Raw genomic sequence first — 20976 nt, 5'->3', positions numbered from 1 at the left:
GGGGGGGGGGTAAGTCAATTACATAATAAACCTAAGTGCTCAACCAACTGGTACTTATTTTATCAACCTGAAAGGATGAAAAGCAAAGTCAACTTCAGTGGAATCTGAACTCAGAATGTAAAGATGGATGAAATGCTGCTAAGCATTCTGTCAAGTGTGCTACCGGTTCTGCCAGCTTGACACCTTCACAAACGTTTATAATACTGGTTTGAGGGGAGGAGATAAGTTGGTTACATCAACCCCAGTGCTCAACTTGTACTTATTTTATCAACCTTGGCAGAATTTGAACTCAGAACATAAAGAAGGATAACAGTTCTGACAGCTTGCCACTCTCACAAACATTTATAATATCGACAAGAATTTGTATGACTAATAGGCATAGGCTTATAGGTGCAGGTATGGTTGTGTAGCAAAAATCTGACTGAAATTTGAACTATAGCTCTCAGATTTTCCCAGTCTAGGACCACAAACTAATGTATCTCATAAAAGGCATTAATGCCTAACATGAATATAACCCAACCAATCAATACTGGCTGGCTTATGTCTGGGGTGGCAAATTTCAAAAGAAGTAAGCAAATTTTACTGTTAAACAGTCTCAGTGAAGATTCTAGAACTTTTGTGCTGATAGTGATAATCTACAAGTGAATTAAACTTTTAGCATTAATCCATGTTTACACAGATCATGTTGCTTTTCCCCCATATGGTAGTCTCTCACTTATTCAACCTCAGACCAGAACCTTAGATAGCTAGTGGCTCTGGCCTGAGGTTGAAGAGGTAAGAGACTATCATACAAAGAAAAAAACAACAAGACCTTTATAAACTAGGGTTTGTATGGGTCATGTACACTCTGTAAAGTGATTGCCATTAGGAAGGGCACCAAGCATAGAAACTATGCCAAAACAGACAATGGAGCTTGGAACAGTCCTCTGGCTTATCAACCTTTGACAAATCATCCAATCCATGCTAGCATGGAAAACAGACATTAATATATATACACACCCACATACATACACACACCCACATACACACACATATATATATATATATATACACACACACACACATACATTGACTAGCTAGACTGTTGATGTCAGCTATTGTTGCATAGCCTGTTAGCCCTACCCAAGCATAACTGTAGCTTACAGATGTTGGTTACATAGACATAAAGATATAAAGTGAAATAGTTATAACTAGGAAATGAAAAGTAAATTGTAGAGAAGTTACTGTCATAGCACAGTAAACACCATAGAGTCATGGGAACTTTTTGCCATACAACAATCATCACCCTACCACAACTACCACCATACAAGTTGGCGTTAGGAAGGGTTTGGCGTTAGGAAGGGCATCCATCTGTAGAAACTCTGCCAAATCAGATTGGAGCCTGGTGTTGCCATCCGGTTTCACCAGTCCTCAGTCAAATCGTCCAACCCATGCTAGCATGGAAAGCGGACGTTAAACGATGATGATGATGATGATGATGATGATGATGACAACTTTTGAGATTACTTACATGAAGTATACTTTTGACATTCATTACACTAAGGTTGTTCTTGCGAGCATTCTCTTCCAGCCTCCGATCCATCTCAAATTCAAAGTCAGAACTTGAATCAATTTCCAAATCTAATTCAGAAGATTCTGTATCTGACTTCTCAGGAGGAGGGTTTGTCGTTCTTTCAGACTTTTTACTTCTTTTGGCACTAAAATTTAAAAAGAGAAATTTTATATCATTAAACCTAAGAATATTGCAGTTAATTTCTTTTTCTTTCACATTTTCAACAATAGTTTACTTATTCCAGTATCAGCTGGAGTTGGATGAAATACAACACATATTGACATAAATAGATGTTGCTTAGCTCTGTTGCCTTGCCAGCATCAAATTTTGATGGAATCATAAGGCCTGTGACATACAACATGCCTTGGGGCATCTAAACCTAGCAAAGTGTAACCCTCTCCAAAACTAACAAGTAATTTCTTCCAGAGAGAGAGAGAGAGTCAATCCCATGAGCAAAGTTCTAAATAGCCTGGAAGCTTAAGAGAGGAGAGATAAGAAAGAGACAAGGAGAGTGAAAGTTATGTCTCTTGTGAAAGGAATGGAAACTAGAAATTCAGTTTGTTAAATTAATCAGATGAAACATGAGGAAATTGCCTATGTCTGAGATAATCAACAACCTAAATAAATCTATTTACAGTGCCATATGAACCACCAAACTCATTTGGTTGTCTGGTATCATTCAATCCAGTCATTCATGCTCTTCAACAAAACACAGGCAAATGGTAGGCATTTAGCATCAGGTATGTTGCCAAAGTATTAACAAAATTCCAACAGTTCAGCCAATGGGACAATTGTACATACATTTCACAGAAGTTTAGTATCATGTACAAGGAATAAATTGGATCTTTATTAATTTTACCATGTATCTGCTCCACAGCAAGACACCTGTTTCTGCCTCTCTCTCTCTCTCTGTCACACTCTAACATTTCATCATCTGATACAAGATCATTTCCACCAATGCCACCTCACCTCTCAAAATTCCTTGTCTTGCAAGTTACTTGGTGACCCTGCCAGTGTTGGTGCCATGTAAAAAGTATCCAGTCCACACTGTGAAGTGGGTGGCATTTGGAAGGGCATCCAGCTGTAAAAACCATGCCAAAACTGACCTCACCTGTGCTAGTGCCACATAAAAATCACTGAGTCCACTCTGCAGGGTGGTAGGTGTTAAGAAGGCATCTAGCCATAAAAAACCATGCCAAAATAGACACAGCAGCTTGGGATAGTCTTCTACTTGGCCAGCTCGTCAGACCATCCAACCCATGCCAGCATGGAAGGTAGACGTCAAACGATGATTTATATAAAATAATGGGTTTGTTTCATTCTTTTACTTATTTCAGTCATTTGACTGCGACCATGCTGAAGCACTTCCTAATGATGTACATATTCATTCTTAATACAGTGCAGCAAATTCGAACCTGAATATGCTAATTCCTGTTCAATTTCATCATTGAAGAATGCATCAAGAATGAATATGTACATCATTTTAATTACCTCTACTCTCTGTGCACAAGAGGAATTACCATTTAACATACTTACCCTAAATTTTTCTTCAAAATACTACGAATGAAAGATCCTTTCCTCTTTCTTTCTAGTCTCTTCTGTTTGTCTGATTTGTGAAGCTGGGTTGCTAACTTCCCACTTTCTGAATTTAGAAAATTTAGTTCATCACTGATGAACTGAAAATCTGGCTGGTTTTGGACACAGTCCAACTGACCAGACTTGTTAGTAGCAAAAGTCTTGTTAGACATTCCACTAGAATCTGAGAATGTTGGCTTTTTTATCACAGACAAGCTAGGTTTTGATAAAACTGAATCTTTTAATTTAAAACTTTTCTTTTGACACTGCAAATACTTAGTTCTGTTTCTCAAAGGTTTGGATGTGGATTTGGAAGGGGGTGTCTTTGGAGGAATAACAATGACACTTCTTGGAGAAAGACAAGTGTCATTGCCACTTGCAGAGTTCTCTGCAACACAATCAGTTCTAGCTAAAAAATCTTGGTTATTTTCATTTTTTGCTTTCACCTCTGGTTGCTGCCTTTGTTGATTGTTGCTAGCCAAGTCAGATTTTTTGCACACTCTCCTACAAGTTCTGCTGGAACTAGACTTTGATTTTTCTTTATCTACAACAATAGATCCATGATTGGATGCAGAAGAATTATTTTTAGACGAATAATTTTTTACTTGATTAATTTGCTTTTCATTGCTATAATCCATCGGAAGTTCCCTAACACCATTTTTATCCTGGTTTTTAAGTGTATCGGGAATTATATTGTTTTCTATAGTACCAGTAATATCTTCTAAGTTTCTCTGATGAAAAGATACCTCACTAATTTTACCATCTTCTTTGAGATTACTGTGAAAATTAGATTGATTATCAAGATTAGCCTCAATTATTTTGTTCTCTACTTCAGATGAAATCTCTTTCTTTTCAGCTTCATTTAACAATTCAACTGGTTCAGCATCAATATTGGCAACCTGGCATTCTACAGCTGACTGGTCACAACTCTCTTCTGTCTTATTTTCTTCTGCTTCAATGTCAACAACTGCTGTATCAACCACAGAATCACTTTCTACATTGGCACTAACTGAGTGCATTTCCGTTATCTTTTTTGTTGCCGATAAGATTTCAGGAGATTTCTCTACTTGTTTTGCTGCAGTGACAAGTAATTTCTCAGCACTGTTGCTGCCATTCTTGTAATCATCTTCTCGAGGAGAACAGACATCAATCTTCTTGACTAATTTATCATTACCATGATCTTCACAAGACTCAATCACCACAAAATCAACTTCTTTCTCATCCATACTGTTGGGCACTGTTCTGTGTTCTTTGGAACAGGTATTGCTAGAGAGAAATTTTTTCAGTTTCAACACTGACTTAGCTTTAAATATACGACAAGATTTATGAAATGCCAAAGTGTTTTTACGAGCTTTCATTTCTCTATAAGGCCGATAGTAATGGCTTCTTTGAGAAAATGAGAGATTTCTCCTTTTCTTTTTATATTCAATTGGAGAGAAAAATTCTGGCATTTCATTAAATATTTCTTCCGAATCATTGCAGGAATTTAAACCAAAACATAATTTAAACAATTGTAAAAATGCCCTTTAAAGTCAAAAGTTCTGTCTTCCAATTTCCATGCATCTTTGAAAACTCATTGAAAAAAGATTGGATAAATGATTAAGTTGATATTTGAGATCTTTAGTTCTTGAAGCTGAAATGAGAAAAAATAAATAAAAATGATTACAACAAAGGAAATATCTAAAAATCTAATTATTTAAAATCATTAATTTAATAATTGACAATTTATTACTAGATTTTCATGCCAGTATTTAATTGTATATGTAAAAAGCTTAGAATCTAAAGAAGCCCATATTATGGCCAATCCAGCAGTGATCAATCCTTGTAACTGGGTTTGCTTCAAGCAAAACCATGTGCCTGAAAAGCAGATCAGAAGTTTGCTTTGTAACTATGTGGTTTAGGGTTAATTCACAGTGTGCGCCAGAGGGCAGATGTCATCTACTGACCAATTCTTCGTGAGAAGGGAATTGGAAGATAGAAATTGTAAAATACCTGTCATATGTGTGTGTGTGCTTCTATTTTCCCCTTGTCTTGAAGTTGTTAGTGAGCTGTATAAAAACAAAATCAGTGCCTACACAAACAGTATCAGTGTTTACAACCTGGCATGAAAACATGTCCAGTCATTGAGCTGTTCATTGTTTGAAGGCCAAGGGAAAATATTATCTGACTTGAAAACAGGTAAGCAGTGTTAACAGAAAGAGCTGCCAACCATAGAAAAACTGCCTCAATAAGTTTCATCTGTCAGCATGGAAAAATGAACTTTAAAACAATGATAATTGTATATGGTTAATGAAACTTCATTCACTCTATTACACTTTACTCACTAATTCCTACCGATTCCTTCAATGGTAGCCAGAGGGCATCTGGTTACATGGATTATTTGGAGATCTCTGTGATGCTAATATTTCCAGTGGTTGTGGAAGGTTCAACATTCCTGTTGACATCTCCAACTCTCAGCAGATGTCTTCACAAATACCAACAGATGTACACTGCAACAAAGAAGGCAGGAGTCCTATATGAGCTGCGAAGAAAGAATTACTGACCACAATATGATCCATACCTTCTTCTTCTTCAAGAAACATTGGTTGAGTAATGTAAACTTGGCAGACAGACTGAATACAACTGATTTCAGAATGCATGGCTGTGTGGTTAACAAGTTTGCTTCCCAACTACATGGTTTTAGGAGTCCCACAGCATGGCACTTTCGATCAGTGTCTTCTACTATAGCCCTAGGCCAACTAAAGTTTTGCGAGTGAATTTGCTTGATGGAAACTGAAAGAACCCCATCCTATGTATGTGTGTATGTTTGTATCACCTTGTCTTGACATTGTATGTTTATTGTAAATGAATGTCACTGTCATCACAAGCAGTGTCATTGCATTCTAAAATTCTGCAAAAATGTCTGGCTGGAGGGAAACAGATAAAGGTTGCCGACAGGAAGGGCATCTGACCAAAATCTACCTCAATATACTTACATCTGACCCATGCAAGCACGGAGAAGTAGATGTTAAAATAATGGTGACAACGATAGTGGCAGTGGTGATGATAAAGTACTTTAAGATGGTAGAGAACATCCTCTACAAAACAGAAGTGGACCAGAGAAGAACTGGGAAGTGGAATTTCAAAAAGATCTTAGAAGAATATTCTCATGAAACATTCAACTATTTAAAGCAATAATAGATTTCTTCTGATAGAATAAATTCTAGAATACAAAAGTATTATTCTTTTTGACGATATACAGTAAGTAAGGCAGTGAAATTGAAGACTCCGTATTCAACAGTTCATTCTCATTTCACATGCTGTCATGATAAACTTTGTCAGTCATCCAATTATGCATCAATTACCACCATCAATCATCTGAATCAGCTTTCTCATTACTTCTGTTACTATCTACTGTGTTGCTAGTTACAAAACAGAGAGGTTAAGAAATCCAAAGTCAATATAATACCAGTCATACTTAAATCAATTGACTATACCACTTCTATTTATGACCATGTTCCAAATGTGACAAATCAGTAATGTTGAATGTTCCAATCAGTTGTGTGTGTGAGGAGACTGAGGACATAGAGTTGTTTAAAAGTTGTGCTGTAGTATGGTGTGGAACTCTACTGCACACCTCATCATGCAGTGTTAGGACCAGGGGAAGGCAATGTGACATCCTAAACATGTGACAGTTTGTACAGACATTTTCTGGAAATTTGGTTGTCATGGTAACAATGATAATATTTGATTTGGTCATTAAAGCATTAAACTGTTATTAGCCGATATTTTGATTTAATTATACATTAAAGAGCATTGACAGGAATTGGGTAAGAGAGCAAGTAGAGCAGCGTTAGTTGTTGGTTGACATAAATGTATAACATTTATGATGATATTAAAATGTTTCATAAATGGGCAAAACAGAAAACAAATAACTTCTGCAACTGCATTATTATTATTATTATTATTATTGAAAGCTGGTAGAACCGTTAGTGCATCGAACAAAATGCTTAGCAGCATCTCTTCTGTCTTTACATTCTGAGTTCAAATTCCACCAAAGTTGACTTTGCCTTTCAATTCTTCCAGGCTTGTTTAAATAAATACCAGTCAAGCACTGAAATCGATGTAATCAACTAGATCACTCCCCACAAAGTCAGGTCCTATACGTATAGTAGGATTATTATTATTATCATTAGTAGTAGTAGTAGAGAAGGTTAGTAGAATCGTTAGCGTGTCGGACGCAATGCTTAGCGACATTTCTTTCGGATCTTTATGTTTTGAGTTCAACTTTGCTTTTCATCCTTTCAGGGCCGGTGTAATCAACAAGACCCCTCTTCCAAAATTGCAGGCCTTATATCTATTGTAGAGAGGATTATTATTATTTGATGGAAATACATTGTCAGCAACACTGTTAAAGAGAGCAATTCAGAAAAATTAGCTTCTTTGAAACATTTTAATTTCACTTTCATAACGAAGATGTTATGACAGTTTCAAATAGCAGAAGCCTTCACTTAAATAATAGCTAATATTTTTATATGGAAAATATTTTTTTTTTAAAGTTAGACCCCCATAATTCAATGTACTCCATTAATTATGAATTTAAGGTTTTGTTCCTGTAAGAAATAATTATATTGTAGCAGTTGTTACTGTATGACAATTGATGACAAAGAACTTATGATGCTGAGATAAACTTCGCATGTGAACAATTTCCTGCAAAAAAAAAAAATAAGATAAAACATTCAAATAATTATAATCCATACCACGATACTGTCCATAATGGGAGAAATTTAAAAAAACAAGAAAAATATTACAACAACTAAAACATATAAATACGGTATTATGTTTGAAGAAAATATCAACTGTACGGTGGGTGCTGAAATTTGCTAAACTTGTAGGGTAATAGCTGATTACTAGGTTAAATTTGAACAATAGCCAAACCCCTTCAGTTGAAAAAAAATAAGAATCACTACAAACACATAGAATATACGCATTATTTAACAAACAACTTTGAATAGTCGTTATTTTATAACCGACTACTATATATGTAATGTTCTTGATAAAATACGTGAATATAGTACTACAGGACCTTTCTGTATGCTAATGATAAACTAATTTGATACGTCTTTGTTGTCCACAATATTTAAGAGACCATAAATGTTATAGTATCTAGGTGAATTTACTTTTACCGATTGAAACATCATTAAATACTTGAAATAATTCTCAATATAAGCAATATTATATATTCAAACACAATACTCGAACCCACACTTAACTCTTTAAAAACAACACACCGAACATGCATATATATATATGCATATATATATATATAATTTCATGATGGAATAAAACCAGTGTTTAAAAAATATACTGATCTCAAATTATGTTCTAAACCTAACTTGCTCAGATTCGGAAATAAATATGATCGCCAGCAGACGAATATCAACCATAATGCAGCTTTCGGAGAGAAGTTCGATAGTTGCAGAGAAAATGCATAAATGCGTGCAAAGCAAAAGATAGTTGCTTTGCAGAGAAAAGCGAACGAGCTTCTACCTCACATTATCATCTATCACAAGCTGAATCGCAGGGGAAACAAAAGAGGATAATTTTGATCGTGAAAATCTTAAAAGCTTTCTACCACTTAATATAGCTACAACGACAATCTGATCCCCTTGCAAATAAAAATATAATAAAGCAAGGTAGGTGCTATTTTCATCGCCGTGTTAGAAGGGACCAGTCTTCGCTGACAAGTAAAAACAACGATATATGCTGATCTCAAAACGTTTCGGCTTATTATCAAACTTAGCACACATTGGATATAGTTAGATTGGATATTTACCTATATACCTGTAGCTCCAAAATGTAGTCAAATTTTCAGAGAATAAATAAATATTAAAGAATTTCGCTTGTTTTTGGTATCCACCATTTTCCTGTTATTCTACTGCCGCCACACTTTCAGAATGAGGCTAAGTAAACATCCCGGTGCTAACCGGTAACCGCCATTGCTATGTTCTCTGTGTAAATATATTCCTATTAACAAAAAGAGTGAATTATTTCTCTTAGATTCGTACATCGAATATTAAATATTGCAAAAGGATTGAAAAGCTACGGAAGCGGTTTTGTCTTCAATTTATTTATTTTTTTAATGGAATATATTATGAATATAGTACTTTTTCAAATTTATTTTTATACGCATTTTATCAGATATAAAAAAAAACTTAAGTTATTATGTGACGGGTACAAGTTTTGAGCAATGCATGTTCGTGGAGAAATGCAAGAACTTTACGTTTTTATCTATTAAACCTTACAAGTTCCATTGGGTGATTAAGTCATACTGCATTCATTTATTCTATGCGTAATTTATAAACTTATTTATGCATGTGAGGTGATAGTATAAAATATTTTACTCTTGCCAAATGAGTATTCTTTGTTGAACCTTATAACACGGATTAATTCATCATATATATATATATATATATATATATATATATACATGTATGTGTGTGTTTATTCAAATTTATTGAAACATGTGAAGATAATTAAAAATATAAAGAATTAACTAAAATTTAATATAATATTGCAAAATATAAACTAAATTTTAAACTGCACAGTCAAAATAACCATCACCTCGAGCAGTGGACAAATTAAATATTTTATAAGAAAAGAAAAAAAAATTTTTTTTTTTTTTTCTAGAGTTCTTCAGTCGTATGTATTCAAGAGAAACCATTTATCTGTGTTATTTCTTATTATTTTTAATGCAAGACTCCCGTGCAGATTTTTATTTTCCACGTCACCCAATGGAGAGGAAGGAAATACATGCGCAGAATATGGCTTCCAACAAGTCTTTTTTATCTGGTTTCTTGTTAGTTTCATTGCCAAACCTAAAACTTAATTTTGATTTCTAATGTTATAAATGAACAAAAATTTGGGTTTGTAACATAATAAATCAACAGAAGATTTGGTTTTTGAAATTAACCTTACTGATTCAGTATAATTTGTCATAAAACTTAGCGTAAAACTGTTTTGTTTATAGCCATTAGATATAGGACATATTCACAAATCAGTATTATTGACAGTCTATTGAATTGTATCAACTTCATCGCTCTTCAGCTGATTTGCTGGTTTCAGATTAAATTACAATTTTTTAAACAATTATATTTAAAGTTTTATTCATGTAAAGTTGTCTACGAAACGTGTTCGACAAGAAACGATGACATGCGTTTAGTTAATTATAAATAATAATTTCTATAACGGAACTTGAACATAATTTCACCAAAATTTTACTCTCCCAATACATAATCTAGTAATATTTAAAAACCTTCTGACAGCTTTGTAACTCTTACATAGATACGGATATATATATATATATATATATATACATATATATATACATATACATATATATATATATATATATATATATATATATATATATATATAGTGAGAGAGAGAGAGAGAGATGTGTTTATTTATTCCTATGATTGTAATTAATAAATAGATCTGGATAAACTTTTGTTTACCTTCTCTTATACCTACTATTCAATTGTGCTATTGCCTTGCAACATTAAGCATTTGGATATAAATAGGTATACTTCCAGTAGTATATTGGATATTTGTTATCCCTTAGATGGCTGTCTAACCTCTAACTCATATATATATATATATATATTCCAATTTCCTCTTGTAAAATCATTTAAACAAATAATATTAATAAACTAAGTTTAATAGTAATTGATTAGCTGCGATGAACAACTTGCTCGTTTAGTTATAGAGTTGGTGTAAAAGTTGGAATATTACCATTTTCAGTGCAATAGAGAATTGAAGCAATTTACCCATTCGTGAGATACAGAAATATTTACAGATTTTAAAATTTAACTGGATCTTAGGTATCATATTTGAATTTTGGTCTGAAAGCCTTTTCTAATATGCTTTTATTCCTTTTTTATTCATTTAAAAACTTTGCTTGTTCGTTTCATCATGAGTAACGAACAACCTGTAATGGCTGAAAGTAAATTATATATTTAAAGCTCAGTAAAAAAAAAAAAAGACTTATGAATTACAAAGACGGTTCCTGACAAAATGCTACCTTGTAGCTGTTAGAAATGATTTGATAGTTTTGATCCTTTCCATTCTTTCTCTAATGAAATTATTTACCGTAATTAAAATGCACTTTAAAATAAAAGTAATCTAGCGAACGTTTCTAGTTTCGAATGTTAATACTATTGTCAAACACATGAACCTGACAAGTTTACATTAGCCATCTCTGAAAAGATGTGCTTAGGTAAGATTCTAGCTTTCACAAGTACAGTGTTTTATATTCATCTTTTGAACAAATTGCGACGTTCCACTAAAACCATTATGCAACAGTTATTACTTATTTATTACGTTATCTCTCTTTTTTCCTGACTACCCGCCCACTTTACGGACTATCCAAGCTGTTGTATGATTACAAATTTAAACTAAAATATAGAGGAAAAAAAGTCATTGACTTATTGGGTAGCAAATCAATGGACTCGTGGCTCTAGTTCGATCGAAGTATGGATCTTACTGCAAAGCATCTCTGGCATGTTTCTCCATTTCCCTGAGTCGCCTCAATACTATAAGTTAGTATTTCTTATAAAGGGGTGGAGGTGGGGGGTCTCGTAAAGATTGAAGAAAGGTAGACAAAATTTTATGTTTAATAAAACCAAGATCGTTTTAAACTTTGTCCGCCATCACGTCGAAGAAAGATCTATATTATTGCAAACTCTTGTCGTCTATCTGAAATCTTCAGACTAAACCTGTAATTATTTGATTATCTTTGTTACAATAATTACAAAATCTGCAGACAAATCAATGATTGGAGAGCAAACTGAATGGAACCTGCTCAATTTGTCCTACTGCATTGACATAATGCTTAATACTGCAAGATTTCACAGATTTCTAAACCTTACCGAAGCACTGCAAATCTGATGTGCTGGGGTTGATTCTTATTCAACAGCTGTGTTTTTTGGATCTTCTCACGCACATTTGACTGGAACTTAAAACATTATTGTTGTAGTTTCTTGTTACAACCACATTCAACGCACAACCAGTGAGCTGGATGGAGATGTAGCCGATTAGATTAACTAAAATACATGCCTGGCGCTTATGCCATCATCCATAGAGGGACAGAATGCATGCAAAGTTGGGCAAATATGAACTCAGAAAATAAATGCATTGAAGCATGTAACTCAAGCGCTACAGTTTCTGACAATTCACGACAAACCAAATCACACGGTGTGTCAGTAAAGCAAACAGAAATAGCGGTTTATTGGTACAATTATTTGTAAATTGCAATATATGGAAACGTTGTTTACCTTTTCTCCTCTAGTCAAATCACAAACTTTATGTCACCTTAATAAATTATACAAGTTGAGTGTAGAGGGGATTTCTCAGTAAGCTGAGTATTTGATCGCTTTAGATCACGTGTTGTAACCATTTCACTTACATCTGTAAAATCCTTTGAGAAAGACATGAGCACTATATAACCCTTATTTTTCATCTACAAATTTTAGCTTTTATTACATGTACGACAACGTCTATTAACACAGTGGTTCACAAACTGACAAATACTAACCATCTAAATAGTATTAAGGGGAAAAGTTCTTGCTACTCCCCATTTTTTATTAACGAAAAAAGGAAAGAAAAAAAAAGCAAATAAACATAGTATCCATATAATTGTCCTTTCTTCGCCATGGTGTTGGGCAAGTTTAAAAGTTTTTAAATCATCTAAATTTCATTTAACACGGTAATTTGCCCTTTCCAGACTCATCCAACGGTATGTTAGTAATCACGGTTAAATGGGTTTTGCTGCATTAAGATGTAAAATCCCTTTCCGGCTTGTTCCATATTTCAAAATAGCAATATTTCTAACATAAGCAAAAATCATACATTTATCGTGTATGATCTATAAATAAAAATCGAACCAGGTACTTGACTGCTACTTAATTTATAGACTTCTAAAAGAATAATCTCGACGGAATTTGAAATCAGGACGTAAATAATACCAATAATAAATAAAAATTTTATCGCACGCTTCTCTCTCTTTCTCTTCATAAACCGGCTTTCTTTATTTTATAGAAGTGAAAATATTAGCGATGAATCGTAGCAATACTCATGACAAATACAGTCAAAGGATAGCAATAGTTAAGTTAGCATATTTGACACGGTAAAAAAAAACTTCTATGAAATAATTATGCTATGTAAAAATGAAATTAGTAAAAGTGCGAAATCCTCACTTTGGTACTACTAAAGCAGCACGGACCCGGACGCGCGACTGAGCGTTCGGGACCGTGCTGCTTTAGTAGTACCCCTCACTTTATTTCAACAGATAATTAATTTAGGATATAATTTAATATATATTTTTAAAAATCCAAAATGAAGAAACTATATTCAACCTTACGAAAAGGATGAACTAAACCGTCACACTTTCGTTAATTACCACTTGAACACGGCTAACTAATGACCTAACTGCAGGAGGTCATTGTGGTATTAAAATAAACACAAAATAATGTTATTCATGTTGTCACATCTTGTTAGTTATTCAAATGAGAATTATGTACACTTTTTGGGACAACACGTCCGTAGGTCAGAGGTTGGATTGTGTTAGTGAACAACCTAATACCACTCATTATAGATACAGTCTGAGATGCATATAGTAGTAGCACCGTCCCACAATTAAACCGACTGCAATAGTTGAGTTTTACTTATTTTACCAACTTTTGAAGCATAAAAAATAACCTGAGATTTGAACTCGAGGTGTATAACAATAGAAACTAATTAGCGAAATGCATTTTTCAGGTGCTCCACTACACCTGCTGCTCTCAGCTGTTAATAATTCGCCTAATCCGTGGAAATTCCGCCTTTTGTATGTTCTTATTTCTATTTTGATGTATAAATTTATAATCTCCATAAAATTATTTCTTTCTGTTAAAAAATGTTGATAATGTTTCCGATTTCGTTCGATAGTTAAAATTAACCACCCTCCCACCATTAACACTTCACTTTCCCATCTCCTTTACGGCAACAGCTAAAAGGTGAAGATGAGGTTATTTACGTTCGAACAGAAGTTGTGACAAACTGAATAATTTTAGATAGTTCCTAAAATAAACAGTCGCAAATTTCGGGAGTATTCTAGCTGATTTAATTAATTCCAATATTTGATTAGTTTGTAATTATATTTCTACTAATCTTATACTTGCGTGAAATAAATATTTTCTACTTTTACATACATATACAAAAAAAAAAAACAATAACAAAACCGCTATATTATTGGAAATGTGTTATTAGAAAGCTCTGACGTTCCTATATTTCCTAAGAGCCTATTATGAAAAAATAAATAAATGATGCTAAATACTCGGACACCATTCGTATGAAAAACAATAGATGAGATAGACATACAACCCCGACCTTTACTGTACCGTGGCGGATAGCTATTATATATATATATATAGAGAGAGAGAGAGTTGAAATTTATAGAAAAACAAAATGGACGGAGACAGGTGTATTAGTTAGTTATATATATATATATATATATATACAGACACACACACACGCACACGCACCGAAAGGATGAAAGGCAAAGTCGATCTCGAGTGGAATTTGAACTCAGAACGTAAAAACGGACGAAATATTGCTAAGCATTTTGTGCAGCGTGCTAACGGTTCTGTCAGCTCACCGCCTTCATTAAGGACAAATACTGGTTTCAAATTTCCACAAAAGGCCGGCAATTTTGATGGAGGAGCTAAGTCGATTAAATCAACCTCAGTGCTCAATTGGTTCTTATTTTATCGACTCCGAAAGGAGGAAAGGCAAAGCTGATCGCGGCGGAATTTGAATTCAGTTTGTAAGAACGGACGATATGTCGCTAAACATTTTGGAATTTTTTTATTTCCCACAAGGGGACAGTACAGCCTGATATGGGTCAGATTTAACGTATGAATTGACACAAAGATGAATTTTAAAATTATACATAAATATGAAGAGTTCGGATGATAACATATACAAGACATTACAGAATGGAGTGGGGAGGCGGGATATGTTCGGACCCCATTAGCCTCGCCTCACCACTGATGCTTTAGGTTCATCCTGCGTTGTATTCATGCGGTCCCATCCATACGCAACATTCGTGCGACATTCTTTCATCGATCTTGAAACATTTTCTCTCTAGCCCTATTTTCCTTCTTAGGTGGAAGGTGAAGAAATTCACCAACCCAGGACCATAGATAAAAATGCCTGTTATTAACCCTTTCACTCGCGTCATCCAAATCATCCCTCTCGCAATTGCAACTACGATGAGAAAGCAATCCTTACCTTTTTTTCGATAGGAAATCCGGTGGGTCAATTTTTACTATTGACTCAGTCGATGGCTGTACTTGACAACAGTTGTTCGGTATAAACCCCCACATCTGACACCGAACACTGAACAATAGGGTTCGGGACGGTTTCCTTGTCTCGCCCACATCTTGGACAGGTCGGTGGATCAGAGTCACCAAGCCTTGCGAGCTTGTCCTGGACAGGTAAGGCTCCTCGATAACATTGCCATGCCAAAGACTTCTGGAAGTTATCCAGTGTCTTCGGCCCGAATGTACGTTGGAACCAACTGGCCAGCTGATTATCATCGAGACCTAGGGCTTCCCCCAAGGTATCGTCACATTTCGCCTCTACCAACCCTCTATAGAAGAATGTGATAGAACCACTACCGCAGGCATTGCCCGAGAGATGGAATATCCGGAGAGCCTTACGACACTCCGTAAACCATGTACCCAACTTCGATTGACGATTGAACCAGGTTTCCAGTCCACCGAAACAAGTGAACTTGGGAAACATCTGTTTCGCTAGCGGAGACCACACCCGTTCACCATCCAGATGGAGCCACAGATGCCTCAGCCTCAGCGCGTGCCTGCGCATCATCAGCCAAGGCATCCCTAGCCCACCTTTTAACGGTTGTTGGCAGCAAATAGAGCGTCTCACAAGCGGCTTCGAGCCCTTCCACAAGAACACGTTGGCCACCTCCGCCCTCCCTTTCAGGGATAGCCACCGCCAAGACCAGGTCTTTGCTATGTGGGCCACCCTGCACGATACCTCGGCCCAGTTTTTCTCTATTTGGAGGCCTGGTCCAAACCAGGCTCCTAGCAACTTAACGGACCCTCCGTCCAACGTCCCACGACGCTGTCAGGAGGCATCGACTTGCCTCTCCAGGCGCGGAGTTGCAAGCCGACTGACTTTTCACGATTAAACTTTGTTCCTGTCACCGTCTCGTATTCCTCAATGGCTTTGCCTACCCTCTGTAGGTGATTCATTTTGGTTACGATGATGGTAATGTCCGCGTACGCTGAAACTGACTCTCCACAACTTGGCTATCTCAGGATGTCGCTCAGCTTTCGCAGCAATGGCTCAAGAGCCATTACATACAAAAGCGGGGAGAGCGGACATCCTTGACGAACCGATCGTTTGATGCTGAATGGCTTAGATAAAAAGCCGCTCATCCGAACTACCGAGTCGATGTTGTGATGAATTTCAATGATCCACCTGAGGAAGCCAAGACCCAGGCCGAACTGTGCCAGAACGGACACCAGGCAATGATGGTCTACCCTATGAAAAGCCTTTGATTGGTCTAAACGGACCACTGCCCCTCCCTTGCCAGAATCATTATTAAACCCCTCTACAGTGTACTGTGGAAGATGGAGATTATCTTGAATGGTTCTACCGGGAACGGCACATGTCTTTGCCTTCCCCATCAAGCCATTCGCGACACGTGCCAATCTTTTCGATAACACTTTGGCCAAAATCTTCAACTCAGTGTTTAGCAGACTGATGGGCCGAAAATTATCAATGCAATCCGCCTTGTTCGGGTCCTTTCTGATAAGCGTTACCACTCCCCGGCGCACAGATCTGGGAATGAACCCATTCTGCTGCCAGTTCGCGTAGACATTCGCCAGCAGGTGCCCGAACAAGTCTGGTATACTCTTATACAGTTCATAGGCTAGACCATCCAGTCCCGGCGCCTTACCCGCGTCGCAGTCCGCCATAGCCTCAATTACCTCCTCAGGCGTGACCGGCCCTTCACAACATTCCGCGTCCTGCCCCGAGAGTCGTGGAAGCCCGGCGAGGAAGTCCGTTAGGTCCTTCCTACTGTCCGTTCCGCCCCCACCCCAGAAAAGCTGGGCGAGTGGTCCTGAAAGACCTCACACATCTCGGGCTCGTTTATCAACTTCGTTGGTTCGTCAAAGATCGAATTGTGCCACCGTTGCCACGTTGGGCTTAGGGTTAGGGTTAGGCCTTGATTCCTTCACAACCCAATGCACGAATCCTAGCTCTGACAATTCAACCCATATGCTGGGCTTCGAGGTGCTGGTTTAACGACAGTCTCTTGGCCGTCACCTGAGCTGCAGAGCCAGATTACATTGCTTCCTCTAAGTCCTTAGTTAATGCTAATTTCTTCCTAGTCTCTCTAGCCACTAAACATATGCTATATCTAATAGACTCAAATTTAAAGGCTCGCTTGAGGGCATACTACTATTTGTTATTAATAACAGATCCGGTTAATGCCCTCTGAATCAATAACTTAATCCTATCTCTGTACTCCTTAATCGCCAAAAGGGACGTATTAAGTTTCTAGTAGCTGGATCCTCTATTGTATAACTTATCTATGTCGATCGTACAGGTGAGCATTTTATGATCACTGTAGCTGACCGGGAAAAACTGTGGACACCTAACAATATACATATCTGCTTTTCTAATTAACACCATATCTTGGTATGACCTGGAAGATCTGTCGCTGTTTGACCATGTCCACATTGGAGCATTCGGAAATTCCAGCCTATGAGCGTCTGCTAGCTCAAAGTGGCTTAGCAGTTCCAGGAAGCAAGGATTACCTCTTCTATCAGAACACGAGCCAACATACGCATGCGTCGCAGATTGTGTTATAGTCTCCTAGCACAACTAAGGGATGTGATGTACCGAGAAACTTCTCCAGGTTCCGAAAATACTCACTTTGTCCGTTTTCAGCGGGTGCATAAATTGCAACTAGTCTGATAATCTTACCACGACTGAGCGTCAAATCCACGACGACCAGCCTACCTTGGATCTGAAAAAATTAACTTTTTCTCAGAAACCTGGTTTCTTTTTAACAGGACCAACACCCCACTCCCGCCAGCTGGAGAGAAAAGAACTCTCATAGCCATCAAATAGCGGGAGATCTCTTGGCCCCCTTAACCGGGTTTCCGTAGCAACAATGACATCCAAATTGCGCGACCTGATGTCATTAAGGAAGCGACCTTGCTTCCAGCTTGATCCCAGGCCACGCACATTCAAACAACCAGCATGAATACAAGCCATCTACTTACCTTGGCATCTGTGGCTTTCGGCCTTGTCTTTTCCTTTACACGGGCTCGTGGGGTGGTTTGACACAGGTCCTCGTACATGGACTTACTGTCCAACCTCGAGGGCCTATGTCTGTGGGAAAGTAGGATTTTAATATTCCGAGATCTGTATCGTCTATGTGGTATGTCAAAATTCCTTCCGGAAGTTTTGTATAGTGTTCTTTGTATATTTTTGCTGTAGGGATATTTTTAATACGTGTTGACAATTATTCATTTTTGGCATTTATTACCACTAATAATAGTTTGTTTTGCCAGTTTTTTTACGGGACTGGATAATTTTCCTGGGCTGGGCGGATGTACGAGGGAGGGGGATATCAGGACTGGAGAAGGAGGATGGGAGGGGTGAAATATCTTGGCTGGAGGGGAGGATATCAGGGTTTGAAGGAGGGGATATTGCTGTTTCTTTTTTGTGAATAGTGGTGGGGAAGGGTAGTTTGAATTTCGTGTGTGTCTGCTGAGGGAGCATTTTCCTTGTTCGTGCTGGATGTTGAGGGGGTGGGATTGGAGTTCTTCCTTTTGGGTAGGTTTTTTTCTTTTTACAGTCTACCAACCATCTTCACTCCCAGCTAGTTGAGTGTTTTCATTGCTGGGCGCCTGCTGGTCGGTCTTCTGTGTCTCTGCCTCTTCTTCTGGGGCCGTCTCCACCTTACAGGTAGGACAGCTTGCCCGAATGTGACCCTTCTCTCCACATTCGAAGCACCAGGATCTTCTCCCCTCCACCATTACCCGTAAGGTGGTTTCTTCTCCGAGGTGTACATTTTCCACCATCTTTTCCAGGGTCTGTGGCGCCGCTTGCATGATGACCTCGAGGCCTTGCCCCTTCCAGTTCTGCTGGTGGATTTCTGAGGCCTCTAGTATTATTATTTCTTCTTCGAGCCCCATTAGTAGGGTTTGTCTATCAACTTACCTTGTTGGTTCGTCAAAGATCGAATTGTGGCATCATTGCCACGTTGGGCTTCCACCACTCGGGCCCATCCCGCAGCATTGATTCACTCACAACCCATTGCACGTTGTCTAGCCCTGACAATGCAACCCATATGTTTAGCTTCGAGGTGCTGGTTTAACATCAGTCTCTTGATCTTCACCTGAACCAGTTCGTATCGCTTCCTCTAAGTCCTTAACTAGAGCTGATTCCCTTCTAGCCTCTCTAGCCACTAAACCTATACTGTATCTAATAGACTCATATTTGATGACTCGCTTGAGAGCATATCACCATTTGTTGTTAATAATGGATCCGGTTAATGCCCTCTGAATTAACATCTTAATCCGGTCTCTGTACTCCTTAATCGCCAAAAGGGACGTATTAAGTTTCCAGTAGCCTATATAACTTATCTATGTCGAGCTTACAGGTGGCCAACTTGTGATCACTGTAGCTGACCATGTGAAACTGTGGACACCTAGTTATCTTCTTATCTACTTTTCTAATTAATACTCTATCTAGATAAGACCTGGAAGATCCGTCGCTATTTGCCCATGTCCACAATGGAGCGTTCGGAAATTCATGTCTGTATGGATCTACCAGCTCAAAACATCTTAGTAGATCCTGGAAGCAAACATTACTTCTCCTATTAACACACGAGCCAACATAATCTACGCGTGCATCGCAGATTGTGTAATAGTCTCCTAGCATAACTAAGGGATGTGATGTACCAAGAAACTTCTCTAGGTTCCGATAATACTCAGTTTGTCCCGTATCTTGAGGTGCATAAATTGCAACCAGTCTGATAGTCTTACAACGGCTGAACGTCAAATCAATGACGACCAGCCTACCTTCTGGATCTGCAAAAATCAACTTTTTCTCAGAAACCCGGTTTCTTTTTAATAGGACCAACACCTCGATCCCGCTATGAGGACAGCACGGAGAGATGAAACCCTCGTAACCGTCAAACAGCGAAGCAGATCTCTTGGCCCCTTCAACTGGGTTTCTGTAGCAACAACATCTAAATCCCGTGACCTGACGTCATTTAGGAGGAGTCCTTGCTTTCGGGGGAGTCAACTTTAGTCTTGTCCCTTCTCACTGAATCAATTCCTTGCTTCTTTTCAATACTTCTGAATCCACAGCTGGTTAACGGAGGCTGCTACAGGCCACGCACATTTATACATCCAACGTGAATGCTTGACATGGACTTACCTTAGTCAGTGGTACTCTCTTTTTCACTGGTTCGTAGGGTGATATTCTGACATAGGTCCTCGTACATCGACTCGTTAAAAGCAAGTCTTGAAGGACCCATGTCAGTTGGGTGGTAGTTCTTTAAGATGCGATAGTTCATTTTATCTATTTTATAAATGACAATATTTTATGGAATCTTACGGTGATGCTTGTAAATTGACGCCGTTGGTATTAGCTTTAACCTTTTTTTTTTAATTGTTCGTTATCATTGTTTATTGCAGTCAGTATTTCCTTATATTAGTTAGATTTTCTTGGATTTGATATCGAGGACAGATTGCCTGGGCTTGGCGGGTGATGGG

The 20976-nt window shown here is 37.5% G+C and overlaps 1 protein-coding gene across 1 annotated transcript in view; it reads right to left on the bottom strand.

Moving 5' to 3' along the window:
• LOC106875903 (GON-4-like protein) overlaps positions 1–9196 on the bottom strand; it is a 79860-nt gene extending 70664 nt beyond the window's left edge. The window contains exons 1-3 of the mRNA XM_014924219.2: positions 8943–9196; positions 3089–4760; positions 1511–1697 (exon numbers count right to left, since the gene is read on the bottom strand). Of these exons, the coding sequence (XP_014779705.1) occupies positions 1511–1697; positions 3089–4578 (1677 nt within the window). The 5' untranslated portion in view covers positions 4579–4760; positions 8943–9196. The remainder of the gene's footprint in view (positions 1–1510; positions 1698–3088; positions 4761–8942) is intronic.
• Positions 9197–20976: the final 11780 nt, after the last annotated feature.

The sequence above is a fragment of the Octopus bimaculoides genome, chromosome 10, assembly GCF_001194135.2.
Source record: "Octopus bimaculoides isolate UCB-OBI-ISO-001 chromosome 10, ASM119413v2, whole genome shotgun sequence".
Lineage (NCBI taxonomy): Eukaryota > Metazoa > Mollusca > Cephalopoda > Octopoda > Octopodidae > Octopus > Octopus bimaculoides.
Note: the sequence above shows the minus strand (reverse complement) of the source record. Positions and strands in the feature narration are given on the sequence as shown.